Raw genomic sequence first — 18,071 nt, forward strand, 5'->3', positions numbered from 1 at the left:
GGTGGGGTTTCGCCTCCGGGGCTGGACCGGCAGCCGGGAAACCACCCTTGGGGGCGGGGTCGGCCTGCAGGGACCCCACCTCGGGCCGCGCCGCTCCTCCAGGCCTCCAGGGGGCGCTGTGGCGCGTGGCGGCGCTCCCATCCCGGAAGTGCTTGCTGCGAGCCGAGGGGCGGGGCGCAGAGACTGCAAGCAACACACGTGTGGCTGCCGGGATGAAGTTCGCATACAGGGTGAGCGCGGGCCAGGGGTGGTGAGGGGTTCTTAACTCGGGGTCCGGATGGAGTCTCTCCTCTAGACTGCTCCCTCAGGGTCAGGGAGCCGAGCCTGGGTTGATTGGGTCAGGCACCACCGACCGGCTCCTCACCCGGCAGCCTGAGACAGGCCCGGCCCGGGGTCGCAGAGCCCCGGACTGGGACGGAGCGGCGCGCGCGGACGAAAAGGGCAGGAGCGCTAAGAGCGGGTCACGCCGAGATCCGAGCGGGGCAGCGGAGGCCAGCCCGGACGGAAGTCCTGGTTCCCAGGCTCCGCAGCTCGCGACGTGGGGAGGACGCGGGGGCAGAGGGCGGGAGCCGGGTGCCGAGCTCGCTGGACGCGCTTCTGCATCGTCCCCGCGTCTCGGTCCCCTTGGCACAGCGGGCCACCTGTGTGTCTGGAGCCGTGAGCGTTTGCGCGGCCCTGCCTGCTGCTGCCACTGCCCTGAAGGCTGTTCCTCCGCAGGTTCGTCGTTTCCAGCCTTTCTCTCTCTGTCAGGTCCCAGCTCCTCATGTCCCAGGCTTGGCCTGGCCCTAGCCTCAGCGGGAGCTTCCTCAGGTCCACCCCACACCCAGGCTGCCCCTACCCATTCTGGTCTTCCAGCTTAGAATGCTCCCCCACTGTGACCCCACCCTCCCCTATCCAGCTCCTCTCGGTGTGCCGTCCATCCCCGGCCCTCCAGTCTCCCGTAGCCTCCTGGGGTTCCCAGGGCCCTGCCGCCTGCAGCTCCAGATGCTCCTTGGCGATCCTTCCTGTCTCAGTGGCCCACACGCAGGTCGTGGGACCTGCAAGTGGTTGATGGTTGAATGAATGATTGAACGGATCGGCTGCCGGCAGATTACCCTGTTCAGGAAGCCTTGAACCCCACCTGCAGTCGGAAAGCTGTTCCATCAGCAGTTCTCTTCCTGCAGCACGGGTCCTGTTCCCCCCTCCCTCCAGCAGACGCCTCTTGTCTGGAGGCTTCCCTGCGCTGACCCTGCCCTTTGTCTACCCCAGCGGAAGCTCACAGCCCCTGGGGACTGGGCTTATGTATTCTGTCTTGCTCAGGGCTGGACTGAGAGGTGCCCAGAAACTGTCCTGGGAGGAGGAGGGTGGCTCGAGGGACCCTGGGAATAATCAGGAAGACTGCGAGAGTCTGCACCATCTCCTTGACCAGAAGCCTCGCTTCGTGGTTTCCAAGAGTTGTATTTTCTTTATATTATAGAGACAGTTTTGTTTTCTTTTCAGTTTTCAAATTTGCTGGGGACAGTCTATCGGTGTGGAAACTTAAATTTTACCTGTGATGGGAATTCAGTTATCAGCCCTGTGGGAAACAGAGTTACTGTGTTCGACTTGAAAAAGTAAGTATGCTAAAATGATCTTAGCAATAGTGATCCTTGTAAAAACAGCTTTTTCCTCACCTGCCTAAAGCACAGCTTTTACTTAAGACAGCCCAGGAGGGGCCTGCAGATTCACGCAGTGCCAATGGATCAGCAACAGGACTGGCTGTAGGGGTCCTGGTTTCTCCCTTCTGACCTCTCCACTGGACCCTGTGTCTTGAGGTTGTATCACTTGGCTGAAGTATCTGGTAGAGGGTGCCTGGGTATGGGACCAGCCCTAGACTGCTGCCTGGCCAGCATGCTCAGGTTCACTGTCTCCACTGAGCACTCACTTGGCTCAGACGTGTGACCTGGGTGAGACCCTCCTGTTGCAGAGGCTGCTTGGATCTCTGCAGGCCTCAGTTTTTTTCATCAATAAGATGGGGCCACAGTATCTGCTGTGCTTGTGAGTTGTTTCCTGAAGTGCAGGGTGCACCCAGGGCCAGTTCCTGGCAGGTCATTGCTGGTGTCAACTGTTTAAGTGATGTGTGGCAGGGGCACTCCAAGGTCGAGGCCCCGTGGCTGCTGAAGAAGCAATGGAAAGTGATACGATAAAGGACAGAATTAGAGTGTGACCCAGTGGCTACTTATCTTTACTTAGTTTCCCACGACTCCACATTTTTCTCATTCCTGCAGAAGGCCTTACGGGGCGTGCTGTCCCTGGGCTTACCCTCTTATCGGGCAGCTTGGTCATTTCCGGTTTCCTGACTGTATATTTGCAGGTCCTCTTGGTATGAGGCCCTAGAAGCAGAACTGACATGTTCAAAACGCATTTGTAAGGTTTTTATGTGTTTTGTGCAGGGGTGAGGGTTGCTGGTGCAGGCTGGTCTGCCCCCGCCGCCACCCCCACCCCCGATGACGTGAGTGTAGTGGCTCAGCTTTGGTTTTTGTCTCCCAGCAACAAGTCCAACACCCTGCCCCTGGCCACTCGCTACAACATCAAGTGTGTGGGGCTGTCCCCGGACGGCCGCCTGGCCATCATTGTTGATGAAGGTAACCACCTCGACAGGGGGCCAGGTGTGGTGGTGTCCAGATGACTAGAGGCCAACACTGAGACCCTTGGGGGTCGAGGCCCACACAGTCCCTCCACTGCCTCGGTTGCTTCTGTATCTGGGCCTGGGTGGGACTCGGGTGGGCATGTGAGGCATCCTTCCTGGCAGTGTGCTGCCCACAGTGCAGGGCCCAGGCAGGGCCTAGTGTGTGCACGCTGTGTGCAGGGCTTCAGTCTGCTCTCCCTTCCCACAGGGGGCGGTGCGCTGCTGGCCAGCCTGGCCCTCAGTCTGCTCCCTCCCCACGGGGTGGTGCGCTGCTGGTCACCCTGGCCCTCAGTCTGCTCCCTCCCCACAGCGGGTGGTGCGCTGCTGGCCAGCCTGGCCCTCAGTCTGCTCCCTCCCCACGGGGTGGTGCACTGCTGGTCACCCTGGCCCTCAGTCTGCTCCCTCCCCACAGGGGGTGGTGCGCTGCTGGCCAGCCTGGCCCTCAGTCTGCTCCCTCCCCACAGGGGGTGGTGCGCTGCTGGCCAGCCTGGCCCTCAGTCTGCTCCCTCCCCACAGGGGGTGGTGCGCTGCTGGCCAGCCTGGCCCTCAGTCTGCTCCCTCCCCACAGGGGGCGATGCGCTGCTGGTCAGCCTGGTCTGCAGGTCTGTGCTGCACCGCTTCCACTTCAAGGGTGCTGTGCACAGCGTCTCCTTCTCCCCCGATGGCAGGTACGCATCTGCGGACGGGGTGGGAGCCATGGAGCTGCATTACTCATGTGCTGGGCTCGGATGGCCCATGATCCGAGCCACAGACAGCCCCTGAGCCATGAGGGAGCCTTGGTGTTGGGTGGTACAGGCCCCTGGCCCCGACGTCCACCATGAGGACAACGGGGCCAGACCTGGCCTGTTCTTGGACTGCAGGAAAGGGGGCTCGATCTCGGGTTGCTCACACCTGGGCCAGCCTGGCCGTGTTGGGGAGGAGGCGCTCCAGTGATCAGCTGTGAGCCCCAGCTGAAACACAGTAGAGGGCGTCCTGGACCGGGGCTGTCCGAGTTTGCCCTAACCTTGGCGACCATCTCCCAGACTGGTGGGAGGGCCTGAAGGGGTGTCTGCCCCAGGGCAAAAGTGTGGCGTGACCTAGAGTCCGTCCACTTCTTCCCCAACTGTCCACCCAGAGGAGAGGGAACTTGGGGCCCGTGAGAGGCAGGGTGAGGCTTAGGGCCCCACGCAGGTTTGCCTCCTGTGGGAAGCTGGCCTCGGGCTCAGGACCTGCCCTGGTGTCCGATGTTGACGACACCGTTTCTACGGCAGGAAATTCGTCGTCACCAAAGGCAACATTGCTCAGATGTACCATGCCCCTGGGAGGAAGCGGGAATTCAACGCATTCGTCCTGGACAAAACCTATTTTGGGCCATATGACGAGACCACATGCATTGACTGGACGGATGACTCCCGGTGAGGCAGGGGTGCTGGACATAGGAGGGGCCTGAAGGGGCACCTGTGGAGTGTCTGATCATGTGGGGTGACTTGTCACATCCCCAGCTCTTTTTCAAATGGCCTGTCACAAGCCTCTCGTGAGGGTTGGACGCAGGCCTGAGTCTGAGTCAGGTCTGCTGACCCTGGTCACTGGAAAGCAGAGCGAAGCATGGCCCAGGGTGAGGACGGCCCAAGCCAGCGCGCTGTGGCCCAGCCTCCATGGCAGCCGTGGGCGGCGGGAGCGCTGGCAGTGTCTCCCAGGCTGGCTGCCCAGGCAGTGCTCTGGGCAACTGTCCCAAAGGCGTCCTGGGGCTGTGTCTGCTGCCCTGCGTTCAGGGTGCGAGGGGAGGGAGCCAGGGGGCGTGGCTGGGGGTGGCTGCCACTTTCTAGACCAGGCCGACTCTTCCCACGTTCTCTGGGCCGCAGTGCAGGAACAGCCCCAGGCTCACACTGTGTCTGTGGGAGATGCTGGTGGTCTGTGGGCTGCCACAGCCAAGAAGTCGTGCCCTCTGCATGGCCTGGGCTGACATCTGGCATTCCTCCTGCCAAGAGCACAGTTGGCTCCAACTGGGGTCAGGGAGGTGGGAGGCACAGGGTCCCCAAGGCGGCCCTCCGTTGGGCTCAGGGGTCGGTCCTTGGGCCCCCGTGGGCCAAGGGGAGAGACTGTTTTGCAACGAGGGGCAGCGACACACGTGCAGTGAGACTCCTGGCCCTGGGAGAACCGCAGGTGGACCCAGCCCCCGCCCAGGGCGGACGCAGACCCGAGCCGACCTTGGGCGTCACCCCTGTGCCCCGGGATGCTGGAAGGTGGACGCCCGCGAACCCAGGCCGAGCTGTGGCCCCCTGTCCCCAGGTGCTTTGCAGTCGGGAGCAGAGACATGTCCACGTGGGTGTTTGGGGCCGAGCGCTGGGACAACCTCATCTACTACGCACTGGGGGGACACAAGGATGCCATCGTGGCCTGCTTCTTCGAGGCCAGCAGCCTGGACGTACGTCCCCATCACAGCCCCTCCCCTGGGGACACAGGGGCCGTGGGGGCCAGGCAGGCTTCGGCTGCACCGGCCCACGTTCTTGTCCCCACAGCCTGGGTGGGTGTGGGCTGGGGGTTGCGGAACCCACCCGGGCTCACACGTCTTCCTCTGCAGCTGTACACGCTCAGCCAGGACGGCGCCCTGTGCGTGTGGCAGTGTGACACCCTTCCTGAGGGCCTGAGGCTGAAGGCCCCCCCAGGCTGGAAGGCAGACCTGCTGCAGAGGGAGGAGGAGGAGGAAGAGGAGGAAGGGGCAGAGAGGGAGACCACCGTCCGCGGGAAGGCCACGCCGGCCGCCGAGGAGCAGCAGGGGAAAGTGAAGTACTCGCGGCTGGCCAAGTAGGTGCCCATCCTGCACCGGGGCGGGGGGTGAGGACCGGGGGCACTGCAGGGCAGCACCAACCTGCTGTCCCCCGCCTGCCCTTGGGGGCTGGGGTCTCCACCTGCCCCGGGGGGCCAGGGCGGAGGCTGGGGTGGGGGTGTGGGACCAGCCAGGCTCTCTGGTCCCTCTCCCACAGTTCTTGTGTCCCTGTCTGTTTAGGTACTTTTTCAACAAAGAAGGAGATTTTAACAATCTGACGGCTGCTGCATATCACAAGAAGGTCCACCTCTTGGTCACTGGTTTTGCTTCTGGAATCTTCCACCTTCACGAGCTCCCAGAGTTCAACCTTATCCACTCGCTGAGGTCAGCACCTCTGCTGTGTGTGGGCAGTAGTGTACACCTGTGTGTGTGGTCATGTACCTGTGTGTGCGGTCGTGTACCTGTGTGTGTGTGGTCATGTACCTGTGTGTGTGTGGTCATGTACCTGTGTGTGCCGTAATGTACCTGTGTGTGCGGTCGTGTACCTGTGTGTGTGTGGTCATGTACCTGTGTGTGCGTGGTCATGTACATGTGTGTGCCGTAATGTACCTGTGTGTGCCGTTGTGTACCTGTGTGTGCGGTCGTGTACCTGTGTGAGTTGTTGTGTACATGCATGTGTGTACAGCCATGTACCTGTGTGTACAGTCATGTACCTGTGTGTGCCGTCGTGTACCTGTGTGTGTACAGTCATGTACCTGTGTGTGTGTGGTCATGTACCTGTGTGTGCCGTAATGTACCTGTGTGTGCCGTCATGTACCTATGTGTGTGTGGTCATGTACCTGTGTGTGTGTGGTCATGTACCTGTGTGTGCCGTCATGTACGTGTGTGTGCCATAATGTACCTGTGTGTGCCGTTGTGTACATGCATGTGTGTACAGCCATGTACCTGTGTGTACAGCCATGTACCTGTGTGTGCTGTCATGTGCCTGTGTGTGTGTGGGGTCATGTACCTGTATGTGTGTGGTCATGTACCTGTGTGTGCTGTCGTGTACCTGTGTGTGTGTGGTCATGTACCTGTGTGTGCCGTCATGTACCTGTGTGTGCCGTCGTGTACCTGTGTGTGTGTAGTCACGTACCTGTGTGTGTGTGGTCATGTACCTGTGTGTGCCGTAATGTACCTGTGTGTGGTCATGTACCTGTGTGTGCCGTTGTGTACCTGTGTGTGCTGTCGTGTACCTGTGTGTGTGCGGTCGTGTACCTGTGTGTGTTGTGTACATGCATGTGTGTACAGTCATGTACCTGTGTGTGCTGTTGTGTACACATGTGTGTGTACAGTCATGTACCTGTGTGGGTGGTCGTGTGTACATGTGAGCTCTCCGTCCACCAGCCAGGCAGGGTGGGTGGAAGCCACACCATGGCTGCCAGGACTGAGGGCCATGGAGGGATCAGGAGGCCCGACCGGCTGCATGGTTGGCTTCCCGAACACCCATCTTCACCTCTGTCCTGGGTTGAGGGGCTTGGGGTGCTGTGCCACCCTCCATCTCAGACGTGCCGCTCCCACCCCTAGTCACGGGGAGGTGTGTGCCGGTCATGCTGTTCCTATCTTCCGTTTTCATTTTCCCTCCTGTATCTTCAGAGTATAGAGGAAACCGAAGTGTTGGTTTCATGAAGCCACAAGCTCTGAGTTTTTGAACATGGGGTGCAGAAGCTCTGGGTTTTCTGTTGTTCTGAGTGAAGTAAACACAGTAACCGGGTGGGGAGGAGGTGGGTGCCGCCAGCCAGGAGACCTGGCCCCGTCCTGGCTTGTGCAGCCACCCTGGGGTGGGGACGGAGGCCTTGCTGTGCTGACCGGGTCCTGTGTGTCTCCCCAGCATCTCGGATCAGAGGGTTGCATCCGTCGCCATCAACAGCTCTGGGGACTGGATCGCCTTTGGCTGCTCAGGTTGGTGCCTGGGTTTGTGAGGTGACCTGAGTGGACCTCCTCCTCCCTGGGAAGCCTGCCCTGCCCCAGCTCGCTCCCGAGGCTCCGGGGCCAGGCTGGCAGGCCGCTGGCTCACTGTGAAGAAGCAGCTGATGAAACCTTGAGAACAGAGGCTCCTCCGAGTCTGAGTCCCGTTGCCACCTAAAATGCTTAGCCTGTGGCCCCGGCCTCTGGGGGCGATGTGGGAGGCAGCATCTCCGCTCTGGGTCCCCGTGTTCAGGCCCGGTCAGGAAGCAGGGGTCACGCGTGGTCCTGTGTGCCCCGCAGGCCTGGGCCAGCTGCTGGTGTGGGAGTGGCAGAGCGAGTCCTACGTGCTCAAGCAGCAGGGCCACTTCAACAGCATGGTGTCCCTGGCCTACTCCCCCGACGGGCAGCACATCGTGACCGGTGGGGACGACGGCAAGGTGGGCTGGCTGTGTCGCGTCGGGGGGGCGCCCCTCCTGTCTCTGTTCTGCTGACCGGCTGGGGGGTGCCACACTGGTGGTCTGCCCCGATAGCAAGGAACCCCCCGGGCTCCTAAGAAGCTGTTCACAGGCTCGCCAGTGTCGGAACGAAGAGCCTTGTACTGTGTTTCCCTTCCTGACTTGATTTTCCATACATGGCTCGGGGCCGTGCTGCCGGCAGCTGCTCTGACATGGGAGGCCCCCTGCAGCCCCTAGTCCTCACTCACCAGGGCACCCACATGGGCTGTCCTGAGCCGTAGCCTCCCTGCTCAGGTCAAGGTGTGGAACACCCTCAGCGGCTTCTGCTTTGTCACTTTCACGGAGCACTCAAGTGGGGTCACCGGCGTGACCTTCACCACCACTGGCTACGTCATCGTGACCTCCTCCATGGACGGGACTGTGCGCGCCTTTGATCTTCACAGGTGACTTCCTGCGGGGACCTTGGCTCTTCAGGGTCCCCCTGAGCTCTGGGCTGTGAGAGCAAGGTCAAGGGGTCGGGCTTGTCAGGAAGACACGACTGAGGGCATGTGACCCCAGAACTGTCCCAACTGGGCTGTCCGCCCACAGGTACCGGAACTTCCGCACCTTCACATCCCCACGCCCCACCCAGTTCTCCTGCGTGGCTGTGGACTCGAGCGGGGAGATCGTCTCTGCCGGAGCACAGGACTCTTTCGAGGTCTTCATCTGGTCCATGCAGACGGGCCGGCTGCTTGATGTAAGGGCCACAAGTCTGGGAGGAGCCAGGGTGCAGGGAGGGGGCCTAGCGAGAAGAGTGGGGATAGGGGTCACGTCCAGCAGAGGTGGCACCGTTTACATACATTTCCTGGCAGGCTCCACTCCCTGGCCCAACCAAGGTGGGGTTCCTTCACCCCCAGCCCAGGGCCCGTGGCCTCTGCACACCAGCATCCAGCAGGCGAGCTCAGCCCCGGGGTGGAGGGCCCCTGAGGGTCTCAGGTCCTCAGAGCTCTCTTCTGAATGGCCACAGGTTTTGTCTGGCCACGAGGGGCCCATCAGTGGACTGTGTTTCAACCCCATGAAGTCGGTCCTGGCCAGTGCCTCCTGGGACAGGACGGTGCGTCTGTGGGACATGGCGGACAGCTGGAGGACCACAGAGACGCTGGCCCTCACTTCTGACGGTGAGTGGCACCCAGGGGAAAGGCTCTGTCTTAGTCACATGCTTGGGTAAACCCAGGGTCCCGAGTGCATGGGCTGTCAGGACTGGTGGCCCCAGAGTTTCGTAGGCTGTGGGGGTTGGCAGCACAGCCGTGTGGCTTGGCATCGGGCTCCCCAGCAGAGCGAGCGAGTGAGGGCCCTGCTGCAGCTGACTTCCCTCCCGTTCCTGGGAGTGAGGCCCTACCCTGCCGCCTGCCGCTGCCCAGCCTTCACAAAACCCAGTTGTCGGCCCCGGGCTCTCAGTCTCTGCGGTGGTCTAGGCTATCTGCTACCCCACACGGGTCTGATTCAGACTTTTAGCTATTGGGCCCTGCATCTTCTCGGGGCCCCTGTACTGACCCTGCCTCCAGCTAGTCTGTTTCTAGCCTACTCACGGCCTCCGCATGGCACCTCCTGCCCAGACTCTGTCACCAGGCTGCCCAGCTTGGTCATGCTTGTGTGGGTCCTGCGGCCCCCAGACCCTCAGGGTGCCAGGATGAGGGCAGGGCAGAGTTGCCCAATGGCTGGAGCCCAGGGTTTTCCCCGGCCCTGATTACACGTCTCTTCTTAGCTCTGGCCGTGACCTTTCGCCCTGATGGTGCTGAGCTGGCCGTGGCCACACTGAACGCACAGATCACCTTCTGGGACCCTGAGAATGCAGTACAGACGGGCTCCATCGAGGGCAGACATGACCTCAAGACGGGCCGGAAGGAGCTGGACAAGATCACCGCCAAGCACTCAGCCAAGGGGAAGTGAGTGCCCAGTGGGGTGTGTCCCGAAGCCTGGGGGCTCCGTGGCTGGGACCTCAGAGGGAGCAGGTTGTCCTGGGGTCCATGTGGGTTAACAGGTGTCCGTGTTCTCACACCCCGAAGATAAGTGTTTGTGGGTCCTGTTATCAGGTCCAGGGTGCATCCCTGGCAGTCTGCTGCCCTGCAGGCCATCTTTCAGAGCCTGCACAGTTTACGCCCATCCAGGGCAGCGGCTTCTAGTCTCCCCACGTCATGAGCAGTGCTCTTTACTCTGGTTTACAGTCACAGCTGTGCTGCGGGGGGGCAGGGCGGTATAGCCATGCCTGGGGCTTGGCATCCCCCGTGCGCTGGTGTTCCTGGGCATCTGCTCATCAGCTGACAGGGCGTCATGTGTGGGCTGTGTTAATGGGTGTGTGTCTGTGGTGCCGAGTTGCAAGGGCTCTCTGCAGACTTGAGATGAGGCCTCATCAAATACACAATCAGCAGATACCTCCTCCCCCAGTCGCTCGTCTCCACTTTCTCTCAAGGATGTTAATGTGAAGCACAAACGATTTTAACTGTGACAAAGCCCCACTTGTTTTTTTTTGGTCACTAGAGCTCTTTGTGTCATACCTAAGAATCCTTTGCCAAACCCCAGGTTGCAGTCCAAGTCCTGGGAGCCAGCCAGGGCAGCGCAGGCCTGAGCTCTGGTCCTGTCCGTGGCCGCTCTGGGGGTGGTGGGCGGGCTGACCCGTCTCCGTGCTCACTTCAGTTGGAAGCGCCCTGACGCAGCGCTGCGGTCCTTGACCTCCTCCAGGGGTCGTGCTGCCCACAGGGAGCCGGGTGACGGGGCTGCAGGGTTTGGGATGGAGCCCTGGAGGGGCCGGAGGCGCATGCCATTTGCCCTCTGGATGGTGACTAAGCCCGCATGCCCTCTGCCCAGGGCCTTCACCACTCTGTGCTACTCTGCGGATGGCCAGAGCATCCTGGCGGGAGGGATGTCCAAGTTCGTGTGCATCTATCACGTCAGGGAGCAGATTCTCAGGAAGAAGTTCGAGATCTCCTGCAACCTGTCATTGGACGCCATGGAGGTGTGTGAGCTCCGGGGGCGCTGCAGGGCTCCGTGGTCCCCAGAGCTGTCTGGCCTCACCTGGAGGCCTCCTCACACCCTAGCCCCGCAGGCAACCTGGGGACCCTCCAGACAGGTGTGCTCGCCTGGGTTCACCTGTCCTGGCCCTCGTGCCAGGTGAGGGGCTTCTCTGTGCGGCTGCAGCCCACCCCTCCGAGGTGTTGGGGCTGGAATATTCTCATCATGTCCCCAGGACAGGCTGAGGCAAGTGGCAGCAGAGGCTCCCCACGTGCGTCTCCCATGCAGGCTCTCGCACACCCTCTGTTCAGACGTTGAGTTACGAGAACCCGCCCTCTTCAGGCCTGACTGTGGCCCCGGGCTGTCTTGTCTCGGGCTCCCTGTGTCCCGTGTGGGTTCCAGGCAGAACTGGGCCCCATGTTGGTGATGCAGGGGGAGGTGGGGCAGATGAGTGCACCTTCCCACCTCCCACAGTGAGATGTCTGGGTTTCGCCCTTCAGGAATTTTTGAACCGAAGGAAAATGACGGAGTTTGGCAACCTGGCACTCATTGACCAAGATGCTGCGGAGGAGGGCGGGGTTGTCATACCATTGCCGGGTGTGAAGAAAGGTGAGCAGGGGGTTCTCTCATGTCCCGCAGCCAGGCCATGGCGGGCTGTCCTGCTCCCTGGCCATTTTCCTGGGTAATAGCAGCTTTGCTCCCTTGTTGAGGCTATAGCGATTGATGTCCAGGAACCTGGCCTGGGTGGGCCCCCCTGTGAGCAGCTGGATGTCTGGCTGGCGCCCAGCCCTGTGCCTTGCTCCTAGTACCTGCCCCCATGTGGCCAGAGAAAAAGCCTTGTGTCAGGAGTGCAGGGCCTCCCCTGCCTGGCAGCCCTGGGCTGGGCGGGGCTCTCCCTAGGCGCAGGGGTCTGCTCTAGGCTGGGCCCTAGCCCACGGGAGTGTCTACACTGAGGGCTTGCCTGTGGAGGCCGCCAGCACCCGAGAAGCAGCACCTGAGGCCCTGCACCATGGACCTCCCTCTGTGGGGGGGTGCTGAGGTGTGTGCAGCCCTCTGAGTAGGGGGAATCTCTGTTCCCAGGTGACATGAGCTCCCGGCACTTCAAACCTGAGATCAGGGTGACTTCGCTCCGCTTCTCCCCCACCGGTGAGCCCTGGGCTTCGGGTCATCAGGGTGGGAGAGGTGGGCTTGGTCCCGATGGGCTTCTGGGCCTGTCACCCTGCTCCCGGGGCCAGCTCTGGGCACCACAGTCCCCCTGGGGTCCAATGTCATCTGTGTCCTTGCTGGAGGGCAGATGTGGCTGCAGACGTGCCTGGCGTGGGGGCATGGAGGCAGGCAGCTCCCCCACCCCACCACAGTGGTGTCGTCCTTGGGCTTCATCCCGCCCGCCCCAACCCCTGGAGTGTTTGGCGGGGACAGGACAAGGTCTTAGTGGCTGGGGTTCATAGGGGCCATAACAGAGGCCCAGGCACCCCTTCCTGAGGGGCCAGCATCCCCAGGCTCCCTCCACACTTTCACTTGGGGTCCCAGATGTGTTTAGGACCTGTGCTTCAAAAAAAGGGGGAAAGTGGAAATAAATGTTCAGGAAGACTTTCTCAAGTCTGCTTTTTGTTGCAGGGCGCTGCTGGGCAGCCACCACCACCGAGGGGCTCCTCATTTACTCCTTGGATGCCCAGATGCTCTTTGACCCGTTCGAGCTGGACACCAGCGTCACCCCCGTGCGGATCCGGGTGGCGCTGCGCCAGCGGGACTTCACCAGGGCCATCCTCCTAGCCTTCCGGCTCAACGAGAGGAAGCTGCTGCAGGAGACCCTGGAGGCGGTGCCCTGGGACGAGAGTGAGCCTGGGCCAGAGGAGCGGGGGCGCCCCAGGGGCCTGCGTTGACACATGCTGGCCGGTTCTGCACTTGCAGAGGCCACAAGCTGTGAGCACATCTCTCCTGACGGGGTCTTTGTGGGCTGAGTGTGGCTGTCCTTCCCTCACAGTTGAGGTCATAAGCTCCTCCCTGCCCGACTTGTACGTGGAGAAGGTGTTGGAGTTTTTAGCTTCATCCTTTGAAGTATCTCGCCATTTAGAATTCTACCTCATATGGACTCAGAAACTGCTCATGGTGCATGGACAGAAGCTGAAATCCAGGTACACCCTGCCCACTCTCCGTGGACTCCCATCACTGGGGCCGCTGGCTGGGATGGGGGCGGCAGCCTTTACCCGGGGACAGCGTGGAGCGGGTCCCGGGGGCCTCGGGTGGCAGCCCACGCTGAGGAACGTCTTTTTCCAGAGTGGGGACACTGCTGCCAGTGGTTCAGTTCCTTCAGAAGAACATTCAGCGCCACTTGGATGATGTCTCCAAACTGTATGTGATGTCTCCCGGTGGGAGGGAGCAAGGGGGCTTTCACTGTCGCCAGCTGGTCCAGCCAGGGTCACTCCCCATGTTGTCAGACCTGGGCTCAAAGGGCCCCCGCGTCGGTCTCACTGACACGAGTCCCATGTGTCCTCACAGCTGTGACTGGAACCGCTACAACCTGCAGTACGCGCTGGCTGTCTCGAAGCAGCGGGGCCTGAAGCGGCCCTCAGAGCCACCGGGCAGTGAGGAGGAGGCAGACGCGTCTGAGGACGACGACGACAGTCTGCACCTGCTCGGGGGAGGGCCTGGGCACGCGGACGGGCCGCTGGCCTAGGGCCGCACCCCACGGCTCTGGTTGGGACACTGGGCGAGGAGGGGCCGCCACCGCGGGGAGCAGCCGTCCCGAGAGCCAGAGCCCCAGCCCCGGGACTCGCTCCGCGGCAGGCACCAAACACCGCCGCGGGGTTGGGTTCCCGGTGGGCATGGCTCAGCACTCAGGGCCCGGGAGCGGCTGCCGTTGAAAACACCTTGCAGAGAGGCTAGTGGGCCAATGTGTGTAGATGCAAACTTTGTATGAGGATTTTTATATTTTTTATATAAAGTTTTGATAATTTTAGGGATGAAAAAGACATGTATTTCTAAAACATATGTATTAAGGCTGATCTCTGAATTTAAAGTGCTTGTAATGCATCCTGGGTGTAACTGTTGTGCTGGCACCTCCATGCCGGCGAACAGGTGAGCTGGCCAGGTAGCCTGGCCACCAGCCCCATCTCCCTGCCCAGGGTTGGAGCAAGGAGCATCGCTGGACTCTGAGTTTGGAGATGGCCTGGGAGCCCCAAGGCTGGGCCTGGATGGGCTTCCCAGGGAGACTTGTTGGACCTGCTTGCCAGCTCCAAGGAGGACTCCATTCCGCGAGGCCCATCAGGAAGGGTCACCACGAGGGTGGTCCAGACCACAGCCAGGCGCCTGGTCTCTCAGCAGTGACAGCCTCCAGGGTCGGGACACAGGCCCCAGCCTGCAGGTCTCCAGAGGTATGGCCAGGAGTCACTGGACGTTACTGGGAAGAGCAGCAGGCAGGCTCCTGCTTGTCGGGTGTGTCACCTTGCGGGGCTCTCCTATCTGCTTGTGAAACGTGTGTGTTCTGTAAATATAATATCTATCAGATCCTCTTCCATCACTGGGTCTTAAGCTATAAAATAAACACATGGATGGTTGTGTATGTTCAGACACAGATAACTCATCTGTAAGCTATCCCCGTGGTCCTAAAAAGAATTCGGACAGAACTTTGTCTCCCCACTCCCTGCTGGTGGCTGTCACCCACCAAGATTGGGACACAAATACTCTGAATCTACTGTCAAAAGCCACGACAGCAGCAGGCAGTGAAGAGCGGTGTAGGGTGTGTCTTCCCACGCCCATCTTGGGGTCAGGCTCCCCCACTAATAATCAGAAGAGGACTGAGTAATGTAACCTTGACCTTCCTCTAGAGGCTGCCCCAACATCTCTCCTGAAACAAAATTCCTGTGTTAATTTGACGTCCCCATTACATGCAGCTATACAGTTCTCGTCTTTACAGATTTTGGTGTGTTTATTTTTGGCAGCACTGGGTCTTCATTGCAGGTGGGCTTTCTCTAGTGGCAAGCGGGGCCACTCTTCCTTGTGCGCAGGCTTCTCACTGCGGTGGCTTGTCTTACTGCAGAGCACGAGCTCTAGGCAGGCAGGCTCAGTAGTTCGGGCATGTGGGGTTACTTTCTCCCTGACAAGTGGGATCCTCCTGGACCAGTGATTGAACCCATGTTTCCCTTATTGTCAGGCAGATTCTGCACCAGAGCCACTAGGAAAGCCCACACACCACTAGACAGGTCCCTTAACGATGTACTTAAATGCCTCCCTACAGAGCTCGGACCTGCCATTATCCGCAACCCAGGACACCCTAGCAATTGGGTGCCAGCCGCAAACTAACCTTACAGCTTGTTATCTATTCCACAGAGGGGGATCCAAAATGAGTCAGCAAAGGAACTGACCCAAACCAAAGATGGACAAGCCTTCCAGGGTGCTCCTAACTTGTCTGGGCAGCCTTAGAACATGCTGGCTACCAAGAGCCCATCGAGTATGAGGCATGGGTTCAAGTAAAATACGTGTAACAGGTCCCCAGACAGGAATTACTTAAAGAGTTCCCAGTGTAAAGTCACTGTGCCTGACACCTCGACCAGCCTGACCCACAACTCCAACCCTCCCTCTGGGAGCAGACTGCAAAGCAGCGTCACCTACAGCCTTTCAGGGCCGAGCCTGTGCGCTCTGGTACGTGCTCACACTGCTCACTCTTCATCGTTACAGAATAGTTTCCCTTTGCTTCTGAACTGAACTTGGTCTCCATCTACTGGCACGAGTGACAGCGAGCAGAAGGTGGCGCCCAACTCACAAGGGTTGTAACATGTCATCCCGAGACAAGTATTTTTCACCCAGGAGAGCAGATATAAAGGGAGCAGTGCCGGGAGCCAGCACAAGGAGTCCCGCCTGTGGCAAAGGTCATGAGGTTAAGGGGCCAGGCAAAGGTGAGTCGGGCCTTAAGGGAGCCTCGCTGGGTCTGCTTGTGCATCTGCCCCAAAAACCAGAGTCTGCCTGCCTTGCTGCATTATGCCTTTCACCTATATTTCTGACATCAACAGGGGCTATCCCTTACCACCTTTCTCTGGAAAACTTAGAGCTCCAGTTAACAGTCTTCTGCATATAAAAGGAGTGTCTCAGATCAAACCCCTTTGATGGCTCTCTAACTTGCCTGACAGGCTTACCCAGATTTTTACAACTACACATGTGATTGTTATAGCCCCCCAACCGCGAGAGGCACAAAGGTTAAAGCATCTTATAGAGCCCCTTTTTAAAGAGCTAAAAATTATATCGGTGTAGGTTTTCATTGTTGCGTTAATGACTGTCGCCAGGCCTCCATATCCTTTATCTTTTAGGCACCTAGAGGATATTAATCAATGTAATTGGGATGTAGAAAAAGAATATAGTAGTTTTGATGTTAGCAATACTAGACTTTTGAGTTAATGAATTTTCTCTTTGTTTTAAATCACTGTACTCCTCTTTCCTTGTTATAAATTGTTGTGTCCTTGCTATGTAAGTAAGAATGTAACCTTAATTAGTGTTTTCTGAGAGTGGCACCAGACTTTAGTAAGAACAACACTTTTAGGGCAAATAAGTTTTCTGGTTGACGGACCCTTATCAGAAAAGGGCCATTAAAATGCTATTGGCCTCCTGGCCAGAAGATGATGTAAATCACCTAAGACCTATGTATACAACTAGGTATGCAGAGAGAAAGCCTGGTCTCGATAAGGGTCAGGGCTGCCGACCCTGCATGACTTTGTATTATCCATTGATCTCTATGTACAACCAAAAGTATAAAGAGCTTTCCTGGAAAATAAAGGATGGACCAGTTTCTCGGACCAGTTTCTCAGAAATCTGGCTCCCCCCATGTCGACTCTCTCTCTTTCTCCCTCTCCCTCCTTCCCTCTCTTTTTCAGGCCGATCCCTTGGAACGCAGAGGCTCTCCGTGTCTACTTATTTGCCCGGGCTTCTAAGACCCACACGAGAGGGAGCCCAAGGGGGGGCACCCTCCGCTATTCAAGCGGGCGCCTGTGGCCTAATGTAGATGGTGCAAGTTTCTTGTCTTGAGACTTTATTAGCTTTCCGTGTAAACCAAGGAATATCAGCCTCTTTTCTCCACTAATTTTCCTACTGTCTTCTCCTAATCTCTCTTTATATCTATAATAAGTTCCTTCCTAGACGCTGACTCCATCCGCTCTTCGAATTACCCTGGATCCACTGGGGCTGGACCCCGGCAGAGCAGGCCTCAGGGTTGATGATCACGGGTGCCAGCTTAGCCCAGGACGAGCTCACCATGGGAAGGGGGGCCTATCAGAGATCTACCCGCCTCAGTGGAGGAACTGGCTGAAACACCAGCCTCTGGTTAGACTACAGACCGTGGAGAGCTGTGTAGACAGCATGGTGATGAATAGAGCAGTCCTCAGTTCTCTCCTGGCAGAACAAGGTGTCTGTGTGGCTGCCACACCTGCTGCTGTGCATGGCCACCACCCAATGAGTGGCCACGACAGAAAGGAACTATACCAACGGGGCAGCTGGGGACACAGCCCTGCTGATTCTGTCCTGGAGGCATGGGGTTCTATAAAGGACCTTCCTGTAAGTTTGAGTAAAATTAGCTTTATCCGCTGGTACTTCTTTAGTTACAGCACGATTGATTCCTCTGTTTGGGCCTGTAATTCTTAACTTTCATGTCAAGTTTGTCTCCCTAAGGCCACAGGCAACCAGATTATTCCTCTTTGTCAACCCCTGTGTCAACCCTGAGCCGGTAGATAGCAGTCCCTCCAACCATCCAGTTTGCATACCCGAGAGTGTGTATATCTCCATCATCAAACTGTTTTATTCCCCAAGCCCTTGCTAGGCCTATGCCCCTTAGCAACAGGAGGCAGCTAAAGCAGTGGTTGCCTCCATCCCTCAAGACTGAGGAATGACCCAAAGACAGGCATGGACTAAAACCACCCCTGTAAGTTACAAGGCCCACGAGGTAGGAAATGATACAGAGAAAACCAAGCCTGTTTGCAGGGGTGACTGTGGATCACAAAAAACTGGAAAATTCTTAAAGAGATGGAAATACCAGACCACCTTACCTGCCTCCTGAGAAACCTGTGTACAGGTCAAGAAACAACAATTAAAATCGGACATGAAACAACAGACTGGTTCCATATTGAGAAAGGAGTACATCAAGGCTGTATAGTGTCACCCTGTTTATTTAACTTATATGCAGAGTATAGCATGAGAAATGCCAGCCTGGATGAAGCACAAGCTGGAATCAAGATTGCTGGGAGAAATATCAATAACCTCAGATATGCAGATGACTCCACCTTTATGGCAGAAAGCAAAGAGGAGC

General features: G+C 58.5%; 1 protein-coding gene across 3 annotated transcripts; it reads left to right on the forward strand.

The window, feature by feature from the left end:
* Positions 1-148: 148 nt before the first annotated feature.
* PWP2 (PWP2 small subunit processome component) lies at positions 149-16,569 on the forward strand. Of its 3 annotated transcripts, XM_069581975.1 has the most exons (21): positions 149-230; positions 1,480-1,592; positions 2,509-2,603; positions 3,216-3,315; positions 3,898-4,041; positions 4,916-5,051; positions 5,208-5,431; positions 5,634-5,777; positions 7,264-7,334; positions 7,641-7,777; positions 8,090-8,238; positions 8,384-8,531; positions 8,802-8,952; positions 9,540-9,720; positions 10,640-10,787; positions 11,284-11,392; positions 11,864-11,929; positions 12,401-12,619; positions 12,768-12,918; positions 13,061-13,135; positions 13,283-16,569. In XM_069581975.1, the coding sequence occupies exons 1-21, from the start codon at positions 213-215 to the stop codon at positions 13,458-13,460; spliced, it is 2,757 nt and encodes a 918-aa protein (XP_069438076.1). In that variant the 5' UTR covers positions 149-212; the 3' UTR covers positions 13,461-16,569. The 3 variants fall into 3 exon arrangements, with proteins under 3 accessions (XP_069438076.1, XP_069438086.1, XP_069438079.1); XM_069581985.1 differs by lacking the exon at positions 3,216-3,315 and having other exon boundaries at positions 167-230; XM_069581978.1 differs by lacking the exons at positions 2,509-2,603; positions 3,216-3,315; positions 3,898-4,041 and having other exon boundaries at positions 168-230.
* The last annotated feature ends 1,502 nt before the right edge of the window (positions 16,570-18,071 follow it).

The sequence above is a fragment of the Ovis canadensis genome, chromosome 1 (genome assembly GCF_042477335.2).
Source record: "Ovis canadensis isolate MfBH-ARS-UI-01 breed Bighorn chromosome 1, ARS-UI_OviCan_v2, whole genome shotgun sequence".
In the NCBI taxonomy this organism is placed as follows: Eukaryota; Metazoa; Chordata; class Mammalia; order Artiodactyla; family Bovidae; genus Ovis; species Ovis canadensis.